A 19,469-nucleotide genomic window follows, 5' to 3' on the forward strand; every position below is an offset into this window, starting at 1 on the left:
AGGTACAGTATGTTTTGTAAATCTCTTGTAGAATTAACTGAGAAATGTAAATTGAGTTAAATTGCTTCATTCTCTTCTGTAAATAAATCTTTGTTTTGACACATTTCTGCCTTGTGTGGGTCTTCAGATTCACCTGACATCTAATGACCCATCCAAGCTTTTATAACAACTCTCAGATTATTGGTAATCTAGGTGTGATAAGAGAGGAGAGGAGCACTAAAAGGTTGTCCACATAAAAATGATACCAGAAAAACGACCAACCTCCTAATCAACAAAGAATCCAAGGGTTTGCCTAACTAAAACATTAATAGCTAGTGCATGCAACAAAGGGGGGGCAACCTTGATTTACCCCATAAGACAAAGAGATCTAATCAAACATCTATTTACAGGCGTCAACCTTGCTTTGTCATGCAGATGAAAGAGATCATATCAAGCATCTGTTTACTTAAGTACACAGAGGTATGGGAACTCTACTTCTCCTGCAGTCATATACCACAAATGAAAGGAGAATAACCTCCTCTAAAACCCAAAATAAATATTCTTATAAAAGCCAGCCATGGTCTTCTCAATATAAGATCCCAGAAGAAATTTTAGGACCTTCATACACTGTACCAATTCTATTAAGCCCATAACATACTTCAGAAAATTCCTGGGCTGCTGACACAAAATGAAAGTGGACTTGACTAGATGTGCCAAAGGCTGCAACACAGATGTCAGCCTAATGTCACATACCTTCATATTCACCTTGATCAAGGTAATAAAAACATCCTTCACAGGTTTTTCTAGCTGGACACTATGCCTGATCACAAAAGTGAATATAGCTCTGGGCAGAAGCACTCTATAAACATTAACAGAAAAGCCACCAGGACCAGATGCCTTCCCAGAGGTAAGCTGCTTTAGGACAACTCAAACCTCAGCCACTGAACAGTGACCTCACAAGTCAAAAATTGTCTGATCTGTAGTAAGACTCAGTAACTAATCTGAGTTACAAAAGACTCCAGCATTCCCCTACCCCATTGGTACCACATACAGGCCAACAGGATGCAGGTGCCTTTGAAATAAGGAATAGATTCTAACAGATAAGCAGACTGAACTGCCAAACATCCATGTACCTCAAATCCTTAAGACCACTGCATCAGCCCCTCAGGTTTTTCCCCCTAGCTAACATTCTCAGACTATGTAGTAAATCAGCATAGATGTTAGATCTCATCCTCTTAGTAGCCGGTGTATCTTTAATTCTAATAACCCGTGTTCATTTTAGAGGACCTCTAGCTGATGTGATGTCATAATCACTGTGAGCTGCTCCACTAAAACTGCACACCTGTCATAATCTCTGTGAGATGCCCCACTGAGACTGCACCTCTCCCATAATCTCTGTGAGCTGTCCCACTAAAACTGCACACCTGTCATAATCTCTGTGAGCTGCCCCATTGAGACGGCACCCCACCCATATTCTCTGTGAGCAGCTGCACTGAGACTGTACCCCTCCCTTAATCTCTGTGAACAGACCCACCGAGACTGCACACCTCACATAATCTCTGTGAACAGATCCACTGAGACTGTACCCCTCCCTTAATCTCTGTGAGTTGCCCCACTAAGACTAAACCCCAGACACAATCTCTGTGAGCTGCCCCACTGAGACTGCACCTCTCCCATAATCTCTGTGAGCCACCCCTCTAAAACTGAACACCTCCCATAATCTCTGTTAGCTGCCCCATTGAGACTGCACACATCCAATAATCTCTGTGAACAGACCCACTGAGACTAAACCCCTCCCATAATCTTTGTGAGCTGTCCCACTGAGACTGAACCCCTCCCATAATCTTTGTGAGCTGCCCCATTTAGACTGAGCCCCTTCCCTTGCCTCTAAATCTAAATCCTGGCAAACCTATTTATACTCTCTATTTTAATTCTCCACAAGGCTTGGAGACATACCTCTCACTTTTTAGAGGTAGAAATCTGGACAAAGCCTAAAATAATGAGGGGGCACAGGATCAGAAATAGAGACAGTTTTTTAAATACTGCTGTCATGAACTTATAAAGTTGTAATTGTATGTGGAGCAGACCAAAAATATGAGGCAAAAATCTGGCCAGTCTGCAAAAATCTGGGCAGTTGAGAGCTATTCTTGGAGATCAAGATCAAAACCTTTGAACTAGAAAGCACTTACAAGTATCCCACATAAAATTATCTGAGATACAGTCCCAACTGTGTGGATAGCACAGAAGAGTGCAGGCTTTTTTAAAAGCATTCTGAATCCTACAGGAGGGCAGTAAAGGATGAATGAATGAATGAATCTGGTATTTATTAAAACCCCTTTAAACTTAGTTTGCTGGATAAGTAGAGCTCTCAATCCATACAAAACCAGACACACACCCTTTGTCAAGCTAAGCAGTATAACCAAAGTAACTTCCACTAAGATCAGGCAGGGCGAGTAATGTCCCTGATGGATGACAACAAAGGTCATCTAAGTGTTAAAATATCCTGTCTAATCTAGCCTAGAGCCCAAATTGAGCCACATAGTTTTTGGGGAATCTATGACCAGTATTTCTACTGTATCCATGACTTCATTCAAGAGACTGTCATTCAGCTTCCCCTTATACTCCAGTCTATCCAAACTCATACTCAAATGGACACCAGAATTAAAATCTCCATCCATGATCAAATCCCCTAAAATAGTGTCCAGAATGATGAAAAGTAACACCCATAACTTAATACTGAGAAATTTGGGGTGCAACTACATAGTGACTACCTTGAATATTCTGTCAACAGCTATGCAAACAATGCCCATTACAACCCCTTTCTGTCATTAAATGCTTTAATAATTCAAATTCCTATTCTCCAGAGTATGTCAAAATAACTACCTTCTATCAATCCCTGCTGCAACAGTTGATGTACTGGATAAAACAACCCCCCCCCCCCTCATTACACTTCTTATGTTCATTCCATCTAATGCAATAAATGCAGTAACACTGGGTCTGTATTTTAATCCTTAGGTGCTGGAAGATGTTAGCCCCCTTTATAAGATTACAGACACCATTAATGTTCCAGGAAATTACTTTGAAAGATTGCATCAAGGAAAATGTAAACAAGCCATTTTCACAGTTGAAGATGTCAAACACTCTAAAGGATTCATGCCTGACAAATAAACTGCCAGAGTAAGAATTCCCAAAACATGCTAAAAACAAAATTATATATGACACACCTACAGGTGAGGAAGAAAAAACTGATATCATTTGGACAGCATGCACAACAGCACACAAAAATGAAATCCAGCTAAAACGGGGAAGAATAGAGGAAGGAAGGAAGAAAAAAAACAAGACTGTGCATTACCTGACATTGAACTGCACCTGCTCCTGTTCCAACAGCTGCACATTGCCGCTTCAAAAAGCGGGGCAAGTAAACACTTAAATATCCAAAAGACCATCTGTAGCATCTCAGTGGGGTGCATCCAAATGCAGCAGACCAAGACACTCAAAAAATGTAAATGTGAAAAGATGTAAATGACATCTGACCCATCTCCTCTAAATACAGGTGTGAACCACCAAGCAATGAAGGGGTAAATCCATGTCTGCATAAAGCAGTATGTGGAAAATTTTAAGGCAATACTGCCTGAAGCCCAGTTCCCTGATAAAAAATATTCAGCCATAGTAAAGAGTGAAAACATTCATCTGCATGACCAAACCAGCCAAAGCCACCATACAGAATACCATGGCCTCTCAAACTCATTCATGCATTTAGAAGTAGAAACTCATCAAACAATGGCACCTCACAGCTGTAGAGTGGCATAACCATAAACATAAAGGAATTGCACAGTAATGAGGGGAATACCCTCTGTCTGAAGCAAATGCTGAGAACCAGGTCATCACATTCCCAGTTTAATTTCTTAAAGTCTTTTGGGTTTCTAATACCATGAAGGGAATGGACCCCATCCCTAAGCCAAAGTATGATTAAAGTTCATGAAATTACTATTGTTTCGGTCTTTGATGTTAGCCAAAAGTGCTCTTCGCAGCACCTGCAATGTGCCCAGAATTGGCTCCTTCTGTAATTCATACACAGTTACGTGTATCAGTAGCATATCTAAATATGACTGTAAATTCTATTTTATTAGACTTGTTGCTCCTACTACTACTATTGGAAATGTCTGAGTATCCTTCTTCCACATTGCTCTCATTACTGCCTGCAAATCCTGGCATTTTATGACTTTGTGTCTCTCTGTATGTATGACACTGTAATCGCTGGGTGTAGCAGTTTCAATGATCAATGCTACTTTTGTCTTTTTTTCCTGGACTACTATATCTAGTTTTATTTTCACGTCTGTTTTTTGAACTGTTGGTAATGGGTGATCCCATGTGATATAAGGTGCATCATTCTCTACAATACTTTATGGTTCTTATTGCCAATGCTTGTCAATTACTTCAATAGACTGCAGTGTTTGCACAATCCATAGTGCAATAGCAAGGCTGTTTTTTTTTTTTTTTTTTTTTACGAAACCTACATTTGTTTGTTCCTCCCACATGTACAATGGACTTTGTAAACCAATGTATATGTAGTCCACAGTCCTGGGCTGCCATTTTTAACCTTTCATCTTTTGGTTTCAGTTCACCTCTCCTTTACCATTCCTGTGCCAAAAACTGATCAACATGAGGTTGCTCCAAATCTCTGTGCTTGCCACAATATTTATGCCTTTCCACATCCCTTTCCTTCTCATCTGATCCTTCTCGTTATATTCTTTCTTTTGTTTTTTGTCGCATTCAGTTGCTGCCTGATTTTTGTCTACTTCTGGTTTGATTTCCTTTCCCGCTTGATACAGATATGCTTTTGCTAAGCTAAGCAGGGAAATCATCTTAGACTTGTTCTCCAAATGTTATACAACCTTCACTGTGTTTGGATCTGATGAGGTCAGCAGAAATGTATGTAGTCCCATGGCTGCAGGTCTATACATGTAATCAATTTCGAGGAAGCCCATACCTCCTTCAAAACAAGGAATATATAATCTTGGTACACACTGATTTTCATATATCATTTAATAAGCATTAAGCATATTTCTTACTTTCCTGTCCAACGTGATCCAATACCATTTTAGGCAATTCTGTCACCTCAAAATTGTAAGTTAGAACAAGAAGAGCACATTGGTTTATAGCTTGGACTTTATTCGTATATGTCAAGGCTATTTTCGATATTAGTTTGAGTCTTCAGAAGTATTTCTTACTGAGTTTTATTCACATTTGTTCATGTTTTATTGGTAATAATTCATCAGTTCCCAAATATTTGTATCCCTCCTGCTCAAGTTCCTTTATATCACATTTCTGTCCCAGATTGATATTTTCTTGGTACTGCAACTTTCCTGCTTTAAACATTGTTTATACACATTTATCAAGATGAAAAGAAATTCTTACATTATCTTAAAAAGTTTTATCCACTTGCAGTTGTGCTTTCAACACTTCATCTGATTAAGTCCACCACAAAAAGTAAATGAGAAGTCTTTAAACAAGGTCGCTTTCTGGAAATAAAATTGTAACAATGGCCTAACCTGTTAAGCAGACAGCTTAATGGGTTAAGTGCAAGACAAAACAGCAGTGGTAACAAAGAATCACCTTGGAATACCCCTCTGAATTTTTATCCCTGGAAAAATAGCTTGCCATTTGTCATGGCTTAACTGCAAAGTGGTTTGTCACTGTTTCCTGATCACTGTGATGTAATTGATCAATGTAGGGTGTAGCTTATATATCTGTAAGCACTCCTTTATCCAAGAATGTAGGATACTGTGAAATGCTTTTTTGTAAACTATCCGTGCCTTACTTAGAATCTTCCCCTTTTACAATTCTCTATTATGGCTTTATTTATCAACAAATGGCCCTTTGTTCCATATGACTTTCTTTTGTTATCCTTTTGTTCTGTGGCTATGAATGAGTTTTATTCTAAATGACTATAAACTCTGTCTGCATTAATTCCCATATATAGTTTGTATATTGTTGGAAGGCAAGATATTGCCTATAGTTTTTAGCTTGGCTTACAGGTTGACCCTTTAGGAGGAGTATCATTTTTCATGTTATTAACCAGGTTGGTGTCTGCTTAGGATGCACATATAAGTAGCTCTTACTCAAGGCTAAATCTTTGTATAAAGATGTTAATACTTTCAGCCAGAAGTTAAGTACTGCATTTGGGCATGGGGTTTTCCAGTTAGGAACTTTTCTTAATTTGTCTCAGTGTCTCTAGCCATTACTTCATCCCATTTGATATCCTCTATATTTAAACTCCTTACTGTTTCTTTTAACGTTACTATCCATTCAGCATCTTTGTTATGTTCAACGGGGTTTTAATAAATATTTTTGCAAAATGAGCCTATTTCTTCTTTTTGGATTGTGTTTCTGTGCCTTTTGCATTGTTTTCCTGTTCTCTGTAAAACTGTTTTGGGTAAACAATGAATTGCTTAGTTTGTACTTTTGCTGTGTATTTACCTGGATATCTTCTAAGTTTTTCTGCCTATGCTGATATATTTAGCTTATTATTTGCAATAGTGTATGCTAGAGCCTGATCTATTTTGATACTGCGCTTTGCTTTTACCACATCTATATTTTTCTTGATCTGTTTCCTCTTCTATATTCTTCTAACAATTACACTTCTTGTCTTAATTGCTTTATAGTTTTCTTTATTCGATTCTTCCATGGCGGAATCTAATTCCCTTCCTTTTCCTTATTGGTCTATGTGTTTGTGGTAAGACTTTATCTGTTATTAATTTAACTGCACAGTAATATATCTTATTTTCTTCTGTTATATCACACGGATTTCTGTTAATAGTCTTGATTACTGTGTCCATCTGTTTTATCAGACTTCTAACATCTTGGGTCTTATTTACTTTATGTAATCTAGTTCTTTAATTAATCTTAATATATCTATCAATCTTTATTAAATCAAGAAGCACTTCCTTTACATCATTTTTTCTAAACTGAGAGCACATTCTTTGCTCTCTGTTTCCTGTGGGCATGGAGGTGCAGCTTAAATACTGAGCAGCTTGCCAAACAGAGCATGCCCAAGTGTCCGCTAATATACTCTTTCACGTAAGTCAGTATTACAATTACAATGTTTATTTAACTACACTGCACTTGAATATTTAGCTACTCATAGTCACTGTTAAATTGACTATAAGGAAATGGCAGTAGAACAGAGATTCTCTGACAGAAAATGGATGAATATAAAAGAGTAAAGCTATAGAGATGAGAATTTTGCATATGTAAATGTAAACTATGAGAACAGAATGGCATCACAGTGACAGAATGAGATGTTATAGCGAAATAAACTGTACCTCAATATGCCATTAATATGTAAATAGTAGGTAACCATAAATATAATTTGGGCCAAATTAATGTGAAATAGTTTGCCCTTGAAAGAGAAAACCTATTTTCATCCCTTTCTACTGCCCCAAAAGTTAATGCATTTTCCCTTCATTCTCCTCACTATTTCAGTACTGCATTTTGATAGGGCATGTATTCTAGTTCACTGCTATAGTATGTAGCACCAATGTTCATCGCTAATGTGCTCACTGTTACAAGTGATGCTTATTGTTCTGTGAGTAAACACAAAATTCAGATGCTGAAGTGAAAAAGGAAAATCTGTAAGTGAGATACTCAGCAGACTGCTAAAAGACTGTATGAAAGAAGTTATTTAAAAAGAATTGCTGAAGAAGAATCCTGGAACTTTAGACCTTTATATATATATATATATATATATATATATATATATATATATATATATGTGTGTGTGTGTGTGTGTGTGTGTGTGTGTGTGTGTGTGTGTGTGTGTGTGTGTGTGTGTGTATATATTATTATATGTATATATATATATATATATATATATATATATTATATGTATATATATATATATATATATATATATATATATATATATATATTATATATATATATATATATAAAGTCTGAAATGATGTAGCAGTCACAACTTCTCTCTCTCACACTAGCAATCTGCTGCAAGTTGCCCATGTTTTCTACATTTCTTTCATTTTGTGAGAATTGATTGGGTTGTTGCCTGACTTTTTATTTTAATGCCAGTGTGTTGAAGTCTAAATACCAGCTGCATTATTACTCACACTGTTTTTCTGCTAAATGTCTCACCACAGATCACATACCTGCCTCAGCCATGGGGAAACTGTAGAGGCAATGTTGCGGGAGAACAGATTATCCAAGGGTTTGACACGTATAGCATCACTGCTTGCCGTTTGAAGTGTGAGAAAGAAGCAGTACTGAAGAAATGTGACTGTAGAATGGTACACATGCCTGGTAAGTATCCCTTTTGCAGAGTAGCTTTATGTGACTGTAGAATGGTACACATGCCTGGTAAGTATCCCTTTTACAGAGTAGCTTTATGTGACTGTAGAATGGTACACATGCCTGGTAAGTATCCCTTTTACAGAGTAGCTTTATGTAATTGTTGAATGGTACACATGCCCGGTAAGTATCCCTTTTACAGAGTAGCTTTATGTGACTGTAGAATGGTACACATGCCTTGTAAGTATCCCTTTTACAGAGTAGCTTTATGTAATTGCAGAATGGTACACATGCCCGGTAAGTATCCCTTTTACAGAGTAGCTTTATGTGACTGTAGAATGGTACACATGCCTGGTAAGTATCCCTTTTACAGAGTAGCTTTATGTGACTGAAGAATGGTACACGTGCCCGTTAAGTATCCCTTTTACGGAGTAGCTTTATGTGACTGTAGAATGGTACACATGCCCACTAAGTATCCCTTTTACAGAGTAGCTTTATCTGACCGTAGAATGGTACACATGCCCACTAAGTATCCCTTTTACAGAGTTGCTTTATGTGATTGTAGAATGGTACACATGCCCGGTAAGTATTCCTTTTAAAGAGTAGCTTTATGTGACTGTAGAGTATCTTTAAAGCTTTTCTGGAGCATTTCTCCCCAGGCCTCCGCTGAAAACAGGATCTGTGGAACCTAGTCGGACTTTCCCGGTCAACAAATGTTAAATAAATAAATAAAAATAAATAAAAATTTTCCTCATTCTTATCACCAAAAGGAAATGTTATGATCTCAACATTGCTGCCAAAAGATATGAAAAATGACAGCAGGTAAGCTATTGCCAGCCATTGTTCTTTCCCTGCTAAGTTACATTAAGATAAACAAAAAAGTGACTGATCTTGATTGATTGATCAGTAATGACATAGAAAGCTCCACACACTCCACCCAACCCCTTCCACAGCTATGTGAAACAGAGTTCTTCCCTCACCTAATTTAACTGTAACGTGGACAAATTGATGTGGAACAGGAAATTCATGTCTGATTTGGTCCCTGTGTCTCTAATGGACACAGGCAGCTGTAAATTGTTCATCTACCAGGACCCTGCTTACACTTATCAAGGGTACCAGAACATGGCAAAGATTTGGCATGCACAGCTAGGCTTAAAAAGGCCCTTGTGGTCTTTAGTCTAATACACACCCACAAGACTCTGAACTTATACTATAATCTAAAATGGTGTAACATAGCTTTCATCTGTCCCTGATTTTGCTGCAAATCTGTAGTCTTTTCCTCATAAAATGTGTAGTTTTTTTTTTTAGGGAAATGAATGAGAACTATAATCAGTAAATGTTGTTGTTGTTGTGTCTGTCGGCTTTTCCCAGTTAGGGGTCACCATAGTGGAACTCCGGTCTGCTAATGATTGGTAGTTGATTTTTACATGCTGAGTTACCAGCCCTGACGCACAACCTTCAACGAAGGTACACCCATTCACGCATGTCTCCACGAAGAAGACGCTCTAGCTGAGAATCGAACCGGACAGTGTCTCACTGTGAGGCGACAACACTACTGCAGCACCACCACCGTGGGTAGAACTATAACCAGTAAATAATTATATATATTTGAGTTTCAGAATTCATATCTTTCAAAAAATGTATGATAAAGAAATATGTTATTTTAGCTGCTTTCTAAGTCTATAAAAGTATATAAGAACAATATTTAAAATCTGCCCTTGATTTTGGTGATTTGCTGTGTTCCTGATTCTTGAGCTAAGAGGCTGAAAGATATCTAGGATAACCATGTGACCAACAGTCAAATATTTTTATATTCAAAACCTCAAAAAACTGTCTAATTTTAGAATCTTGCATAATGTTATTTAAATGCAACTCATCCGATCTGTTTCAGCTAGTTGGAACAGCTTTATCTTTTGTCCAGTACACTTAGTTTTATTTATTAGTTTACTTTCCAATACAAGCTAGTGTCCTCTAATTGAATAAATCATTTAATTCAGTAGCACATTGCAGAGACTAATCCTGACCTACAGACCACTGACCACACAATGCTGACAAGATGTCTTACAGACTACACTAGTGATGTGGTTAATGGTTGAGTTTTAAGGTGAACCCAACAGAGAAGTCAAATGTGAGCTTGACAGTGAGTGAGTTTTCAAAAGTCAGTTTGTGTTTTATAGTCAGTAAGATTAACATGACATTGAGTGTTCTGCAACCTTCTGAATAACATCATTCTGGTGAATGAAGTTTGCTGTCTTCATCATACTGTACAGACTCATAGAAGAAGTTGTCTTAAGCAGAAGTTTCAACATTTAAATGCAAAAATTGTGGCTAATGAATTTACCCCATTAGCTGGTTAGTAATACTTACATGCAAAACGTGTTTGTGACTAGCGGATTTAGAGAAAATGGAGTATTAAAGGAACTAACATTTACTATTTTTCTGAGCATCAACACTCTACATATATGCAGCACTTGAGTGTTGACAGCACATAGGATAAACAAACTGTGGTGCTTCCCTCTGTTTGCAATGCTTCAAATTCAAATTGCAGTAGACAGATAGTTTCCATTAACCATTAACCTTTAATTGAAACCTCCATCTTATTAACATATACATCCTTTAGCTCTCTTATGGTGAAAGCTGACTACTAGACCTTTGTAGTCTTTGGAGGTAAATGGCAAAGTACTATTTCACTAATGACTGACCTTCAACAACTTATTGGAGAAGATACCAAGGGAGTTAGCCACATGTGTTTTATTCCCTGAAGATCCAGGAGCAGAATGGGGGAATTCCTATAATGCATGCATTTCAGTCCATTCATCAAATAGCTACTTGTAGAGAATGGTTTTGTTTAATTCTCCATCACACACATTTGGATTGTAAACTTGGTCTTTCAAGCACCTCTGCAGATGTTATTTATTTCCTGTACAAAAACAACTAACACATTTCAAATTCCAGGTATGAAACCAAAGCTGTACTCTTTCACTGCAGATCTTGGCTGTATTTGACTAAATGGCAGATGTGTAATGTTTTCATCACCAGGATCTATTTGGATCTTTATCTTTCTTTGTGTTTATTATTATTGTTATTATTATTATTATTATTCAGTAAATTATTATTATTATTATTCAGCACATTTTCTGCTTCAGTTTTGACATTTGTTATATTTCCCCTCATTGATTAGGGAATTTCCCAGTACTGTGTGAATGCCTACTTATACTGTGTTTTTGAAGATACAGTTGCATATTTGCTACTATACTGCCTTGATGTCCTGCTAAAACATCTTTGTTGGGTGCAATGCTGTTTAATGCACTTGTGATGGAGATAAGGCATGACCGGCTTTACAACTAAAATAATTTCCTATATAAAGGCTAGCTGGTGTGAATCTTAATGTTCTTTGAAGAAGTCTGGAATTAGCAATAAATCAGTCATGTTTCAAATTAGTAATAAATGAAAATGAAGGATAAAATGTGCCGGATTACAAAATGAAAAGTATTTCATTGGTTCATAAGAGATTACTAGGCTAATGGGTTAAAAGCCATTACAAGCCTGACCAATATAACTTGATTTTATCCAATATATGGCCCCTAAGGGAAAAAGGATTGTATGGGTTTGTGCTTATGCTTTGTGTATCTTACAGTATATTTTACAGTGTGAATTTGTGATTCCCCGTACATTTATCCGAAATGCATTTGAAGCCACGGAAGGGCTCTGCTTAAAGTGAATAGGAAGCCTGTTCCAACGAAGGGGCAATGTCTGAGACACATAGTCACTAACTAAGCGTAGATCCCTAGACCCTTGTGCTGTTTGACTTGTGGATGTGTAGCAGATCCATCAGATCTGGATTTGTGAGTGCCTTGTAGGTCAGGCATAGGTCTACCCTTAATAGATGGTAGGAGACAGAGTAAAAGGATAGGGTTTTTAGTCTATCTGCATAGGACATGTTTACACCCCTTATTTTCTTTGTGAGGAACCTCTGAGGTCACTCCAGCTGCTGTATGTGCCTATTCAAGTACATACCATATGGAGCTTTGTACTCAATTATTGGTCTAATGAGGAATGAGTACAGCAGAACTATAATTTCCTTAGATCTGGATGCCATACGTTTACTTATAAGTTGTACCACATAAAAGGAATTTCTTATCACTGTGGACATATGCCAGTCAAAGTTCAGGCTACTATCTATCTGTGTACCTAGATCTCTCACCTCTGAGTCTACTGTTAGGGTGTGGTATCTATGTTGTAATTCGCACAGGTATTTGACTTCCCAAAGGGATGATAATGCATTTTTTCATATTTAGTTTTAGGCCATGGTTTTGGCACCAATCATTTGTCTGATCTAGATGCTCCTGAAGGATATCTACATCATTGGGGGGATTCAATGATTGATTCCAGCTTGCAGTCATCAGCAAACTTTGTCATCCAAAGGCCTTCCATTCAGAGAAGTATATTCTGAACAGGCGTAGACCCAGCACAGAACTCTGTGGCACATCACAAGTAACTGGCTTCTTGCTGGTTATGGATTTACCCACTTTAACTACACATGTCCTCTCCATGAGCCAGTTGGCTATCCATCTGGGGAGATAGGGATTTAGGGTCTATATTATGACTAGGGAAAGTATTCGGTGGGCCATTTCTGCAGCTTCACTATTTCCTCGACTGTGGAGTGAAGGTTATGGACTGGGTTAAGGTAAGTGTACGGACGAAGAGTGTGCGATAGGGACCTTAGGGTTAGGGAGCGGGTAAGGTGAGTGTACGATAGGGACTTTAGGGTTAGGGAGCGGATATGGTGAGTGTGCAATAGGGACTTTAGGGTTAGGGAGCGGGTAAGGTGAGTGTGCGATAGAGACTTTAGGGTTAGGGAGCAGGTAAGGTGAGTGTGCGATAGTTAGGAACCTTAGGGTTAGGGAGCGGGTAAGGTGAGTCTGCGATAGTTAGGGACCTTAGGGTTAGGGAGCGGGTAAGGTGAGTGTGCGATAGTTACAGACCTTAGGGTTAGAGTTGGGTGAAGGTAAGCGGATAGCCAGTAGTGTATGTATGATTTAGTGTAAGGTTTTGTGAAGTGTATGTGTGTGGACTATTTATTTTGGTGTGCTTGTGTTGTGTGTATGTGTGTCGGAACAGCAACTTTTTTCCCTGGGAAGAAAGTCGCTATTCTGAATGTTCACTGTTATGGTCTTTTGATCGAAATGGTTCGATATTATAACATTCGAAGTTTTAAGACTTCGATGTTACAATATAGACCCGGGATTTATACCCATTTTTGTGAGTTTATTTATAATACCAGAGTGAGGAATCATGTCAAATGCCTTGACCAGGTCAAGGTAGGTGGTATGTATTGTTTTACCCTCATCCATGGCCTTAGTGACTTTCTCAAAGAAATACAACAAATTATTTATCAGATCCATGATTAGTCTTTACATGGCCTTACAAATTAGTCTGTTCAAACTTATGGTGAAAAATTATATGGTGCTGCTTACTGTGATGGATTTGAAGTCTTCTTAAGACACTCAGTCTTGCTGGCTGGATTCTGCTAAAATCAAAGTCTGATTATATTTGCATTCACAGTCTGTTGCATACAGAAACTTGCAGAATATACACTGATGAGAGAATATACTTTGCATCATCAACTTAGAGCAGTAACAAATAACTTTTTATAATAAACCAAACGGACTAACGTTGCAGCTTAAAGTACTGTTCTGCTTTACTTCTCATATAGTACAGATGATTTATTTTATTTATTTTTATTTATTTTATTTTACATTTGTTGACCAGGCTGGTCTAACTGGATATATGTCCATTTTCAGTTGAAGCCCGGGGAGATAAGCTCCAAGAGAATTAAGTAACAAAAAAAATGTTACTACAATACATTAACAAAGGGTGGAAGCTCAACTACATAACTATCTATCAAACGTATCGCATATACAAAAAAAATCTCAACAAGACAAGGTAAGGTAAATAAAGAAACTAAATACAATTCTAAAATTAAGAAAATATCAACAGGACAGGTCAGTTAAGTATAGCAAGTCTAAAGTTGTATATATAATAAAGGAGGATTGGAGTTGGTACTGAGAGATTAGCAGGTAAGCAGAGACCAGTAAATAAGGGAATGTTAATCAGGTTTAGAACAGGGCCATAACCAGTGTGTTCTAAGGTAAGGTTTCAGTTTATTTTTGAAAAGTGATAAAGAGGACAGTGATGCAAGTTCACTGGGAAGTAGGTTCCAGGATTTTCCAGTATTAGAAAATAGAGAGTCACCGGCCATGTTGTTGGATTTACATATACTGACAAGTAGTTTATTTGATGAACGTAATGTATTAAAAAATTGCATCAGATCGTTTTGCTTTGCCTGCTGTTTTCACTGCTCTATGACTTAACAGGTATTAGTCTTAAAATCCCTACTTTTGGTTAAAATTTTTATAAAATGTTATCCTTTTCAACACAAAAGCAAACACATGCTACAGAACACAGAACTGAAAGAACTTTTTTCTAGCCCTTTTCATCTTAAAAATGCTAAATTGCTTTCTTTGTGAAGGCTGAAATCTAGTTCTTCAAGGTTCTCTCCCTCACTTCACACACCTACCTTCCGTAATTGCTGTTTGTCAGCCTTTTTCCTCCTTACCAGGATACTTTTTGTTGCACTACTCCTGTCAAATTTAAATAGCACTGGCATAGCATAATGCTTTGCAAATTGCAAAAAAGTCTGCCACTTCTTTTCCTTTTTCCTGTTTAACAAATGATGCACTATAAACTTGAAATATTTTAGACTTTTAGACTTGCATGCACATGCTTTTTTTTTTTTTTTATTTAAAAAAAAAAAAAATATATACATATACATAACACAGACACACGCGACGACGCACACATACACACTGCTTTTACTTCTACAATGATTTAGATTTTTACATTTTATACCCAGCAGCCTCACACACACACACACACACACACACACCACACACACACACACACACACATTCACTTTTCTCCTTTTCTCTTATTCTACATAACTACATTGTACATTAAACATAACTCAAGCAATAAACATACTGGATAAAAATGAAATAAAGTAGGCTAAGAAAAAAAAATAAGCTAAGCTAAAAAAATGTAGCTAAGAGCAAGCATGAAACAGAAACCTTACAAACGAAAAGATATTATTAACAAACAAACTTAACAAAAACTCAGGAGGAAGGGATATCAGGGCTAGGGACAAATAGAAACAGGATACATTATATTTAGATAAGACTTAACTTACCTTACTACTAGCACTTACTTTTGAAAGTGAAAAAGAAAAGAATTCAAAAGAGTGCTCCAATATAAGTAGTAAAACCAAGGACAGAACACAACATCCACACACCCTAGTCCATTTATTTAGTTAACAGTGTGGGTTAACAGTGTGTGACATCACATCACAGGGGGAGGATCACAGGGATTCTGTACAGCATGCAAGGCAGTGCAGTGTTCACTTTTGGGGAGAAACCTCCCAGATCTCTCTTCAAGCAAGAGCATGGCAGATGTGACATCATTATTTAAGACTAGACAGTTTTTTTTTTTGGTGGTTAAAAAACTGAAAAAAACAGAAAAAAAAAAAGAATGAAGCCTAAAAAAGAAGAGAGAATTTTTTTTTTTTTTTTTGTGGTTATGTTTTTTTGAGGCTGTATCACATAACAGGATTTTAGGGAGACATCAGGTAGAGATATTTGATTTGATATCCCATTGTTTTCCTTTAAGATTGTTATAGGGGGTAATGAGGGTAGAAAGTATTGGAGTATTGGTTGGTAGGTAAAGGATCTTGTGGGCAATGGTAAGTTGGTGAAATTTAAGCTGATTTTGTAGCTCAAGCCATCCTAGCTGTTTTAGATTAGTGCAGTGGTAAGTTCTAAAAGGATTTCCAGTAGCAAATTTGGCAATGTTGTTGTAGGTGGTTTCCATTTTGTGGAGGATCTTTTTTGATAGATTAGTATATATAGGTGAGGCATAGAGGAATGTAGACATTAGATGAGTGTGGATGATAGTTATTCTAGCTGCTGGAGTAAGGAAAGGTCTGATCCTATAGAGAGAGCCAAGTTTTCTATTTACAGTTTTAATTGTATTGATGATATGGTTGTCAAAGTTAAGATTGTTGTCAATTGTTACTCCAAGACATTTGGTAGTAGGGTCAGAAGATATTAGAGTACCATTATTAGATATGACTGTGAACTCTATTGGAGAAGACTTACGTGTGTGAGTAAAGATCAAGAGTTTAGTTTTTTGGGGGTTCAGAAGGAGGCAACGTTGTGTAAACCAGTGTTCTACTGTATTTGATATGAATGTGAACTCTGTTGGAGAAGACTTATGTGTGGGAGTAAAATCAAGAGTTTAGTTTTTTGGGGGTTCAGAAGGAGGCAACATTGTGTAAACCATTGTTCTACTGTATTGAACACATTTTGGGTTAGAGATTGTAGTTCGGATGAAGATGTGGCTGAGCATATTAGTGTGGAATCGTCTGCATGTTTTATACAAGTAGCTTGAGGAATTACTAAGTGAAGGTCATTAATGAAAAGTGAAAAAAGGAGAGGTCCCAATATGGAGCCTTGAGGGACACCAAGGGTAATGGGGATGTGGGTAGATAGATTATTATCCCATAGCACTGCCTGTTGTCTATTTTCTAAGTATGACTGGAACCATTTTATGGCCAGTGCATCTAGTGAAAGGGATTTGAGGATATTTATAAGTATCTGGTGGTTAACCATATCAAATGCTTTTGAAAGATCAATAAATAGAGCAGAGGAAAGCCTGCTGTTATTGCATTTTTTGTTAATGCAATCAGTAAAGGATAAGAGGGCAGTAGTAGTACTGTGGAATGGCCTAAAGCCGTGTTGACACTTAGAAAGTAGGTTGTTTTGGATCACGTGGTGAAGTAGTTGACTATGGATGCATTTTTCCATCATTTTTGCCAAAGGTGAGAGTAAGGCTATTGGTCAGTACTTAGAAAATTCGTAATAGTTGTCACCTTTATGTAGGGGGATAATGTGGGAGATTTTCCAGATAGTTGGGATTTGTCCTTTGCTTATGGTTCTGTTGATCAGGATGGAAATGGGATAGGCTATGGCTTTGGCAGCTTTTTGCAGATATTCTGCAGGTAGTTGGTCAGCTGAGGGAGTGGATGGTTTAAGTTTTTGGATTAGGGTGAGAATTTGTGATGTAGGTACCGGCTGCAAGAGAAAAGGAGGTAAAGGGCTAGTATTAGAGGTTATGAGAGTTGAGCTATCAGGTGATAGTTGATTTGCCAGTGTTTGAACGGCCTCTGTGAAAATGGTATTGAAGGTATTGACAGTTTGCTTAGGATTCTCATGGTCAGAGCTTTGGGGGGTTGGTGTAATGGATTGACCAGGGTGGAGTAGTTTGTTAATGGCTGCCCAAAACTTTTGTGTTTTGTTTTTGGTGAGTTTGCTGGAGTTGTAGGTAAAAGTTCCTTTTGTCTGAGAGTATAGCTTTCTTTGTGTTATTTCTCAGCTGTCTAAATTTTTGTTGATCTACAGGGTTTTTAGTGGTACGCCATTTGGCCCAGACTTTATTTCTAAGTTTGATTTTTTGCTTGGTTTCTCTAGAAAGCCAAGGGGCAGGTTTAGTCCTAATTCTGATAGTTCGGGTTGGTGCATGATGGTCAAGAATTGCTAGGAATTTAGAATTAAAGTATCTTATGGCTTCCTCAAGAGGGAGGTATTTGATGGGAGACCAATCACATGCCCTAAGTTCTCTTTGGAAGAGATCAGGGTTAAAGTTCTTATTGGTTTGAGCTGTCTTGAAAGTGGTTGTGGAGGGTATATTGGTCTTATGCCTGATAATATAGGTGAGTAAGTGATCACTTACATCATCTGGGAGGGACCCTACTTCATATGGATGGAGATAATTGTTTATGAGTATCCAATCTAAGGTACTTTCTTTCTTACTAGGTTTATTTATTCTAGTAGGGGAGGTGATGTGAGAGATATAACATTTACCTCGAGACAAATGTGTCTCTACAAATACCCCTAACATAACTGGATTCATACAGATCTTTATATACAATTTTAGTCATGTACATACATATACATTTCCTCTTGGTATTCTATTTTGGAGAATTGCTCATCCTGTAGAAACAATATTGATTGTTGCAGATGCTGACGCAAACTGCTGACCTCAGCTTTTCTGACAGTGTGAACATCCTGTTTTTTGTCTTTTGTATAAGAACATCTGTTCTTGTGCCAAAGAAACAGATTGTAACAGTGTCATAAACATGTCCTGTTGTTTAAGGAAACATTGTGTCCATTATGCAGAAACATGTCCTGTTGTTTAAGGAAACATATTGTGTCATATGCAGAAACATGTCCTGTTGTTTAAGGAAACATATTGTATCCATTATTTTTATATGCAGAAAAACATGTCTTTGTTCTTTAAAAGCAGATGTTGCATTTTTGTTATTGCATACCTCCTGTTTTTAAGTCTGTAAGGGAAAAATGTCCATTCAGCAGATTCCTTATTTTCCAAGCCATGGTACCTTAGTATGGATGCTGATCACATATTACTAAACTCTATTTCTACATTTAAGCAAGCTTTATCTTATACCTTATTTATGTTGCATATTTGTAGCAAAGTTACTTTCAACCTTAGTATATTGTTGAGCACACTCTAACATATGGGTCTGTAATTTCCTGGATCAGTAGATGGTCCCTCTTTATGCAGAGAGATGACTGTTGCTGTCCTCCTTTCTATCGGGACAAAGCCAGTCCAGAGGCCATGGTTAAATAGAGATTCTAATGGGTCTGATAGGTCCAATGTAAGCTGTTTCACAGGCAACCTAGTATATCATTGGGCCCCATTGAAGCAATGTTTTTGGCTTTATACAGCACAGAGGCAACCTGTTGTTTGTTGATAATTGGCAATGGAGTGATGGAGGGTATTTCTTGGGGGAGAAATGGGGGTGATGGGAAGATGAAATCTGAGCTGAATTTGTAAGCCAGCAGATTTGCTATATCTTCTGTCTGAGTATAGGTGATGCCATCTACAACTAATTCACATATTATTGGGTGTTGCCCTTAACACTGTGGGCATAAATGAAAAATGCCTTATGGTTATCCTTAGCTTTGGAGGCTATTTTTACCTCAAAGTCTGCTTTCAGAGACTTGACTAGTTCCCTGATTGTCTTGTTAAACTAATGAAGGACTTTTTGC

At 37.4% G+C, this 19,469-nt stretch overlaps 1 protein-coding gene across 1 annotated transcript in view; it reads left to right on the forward strand.

Moving 5' to 3' along the window:
- The window catches only part of ASIC4 (acid sensing ion channel subunit family member 4), a 406,766-nt gene that overhangs the window by 129,365 nt on the left and 257,932 nt on the right, over nucleotides 1–19,469 (forward strand). Inside the window, exon 4 of the mRNA XM_044075400.1 lies at nucleotides 8,136–8,295. Within this exon, the coding sequence (XP_043931335.1) occupies nucleotides 8,136–8,295 (160 nt within the window). The remainder of the gene's footprint in view (nucleotides 1–8,135; nucleotides 8,296–19,469) is intronic.

This window comes from Protopterus annectens, chromosome 6.part1 (assembly GCF_019279795.1).
Source record: "Protopterus annectens isolate FY-2018-M chromosome 6.part1, PAN1.0, whole genome shotgun sequence".
In the NCBI taxonomy this organism is placed as follows: Eukaryota; Metazoa; Chordata; order Ceratodontiformes; family Protopteridae; genus Protopterus; species Protopterus annectens.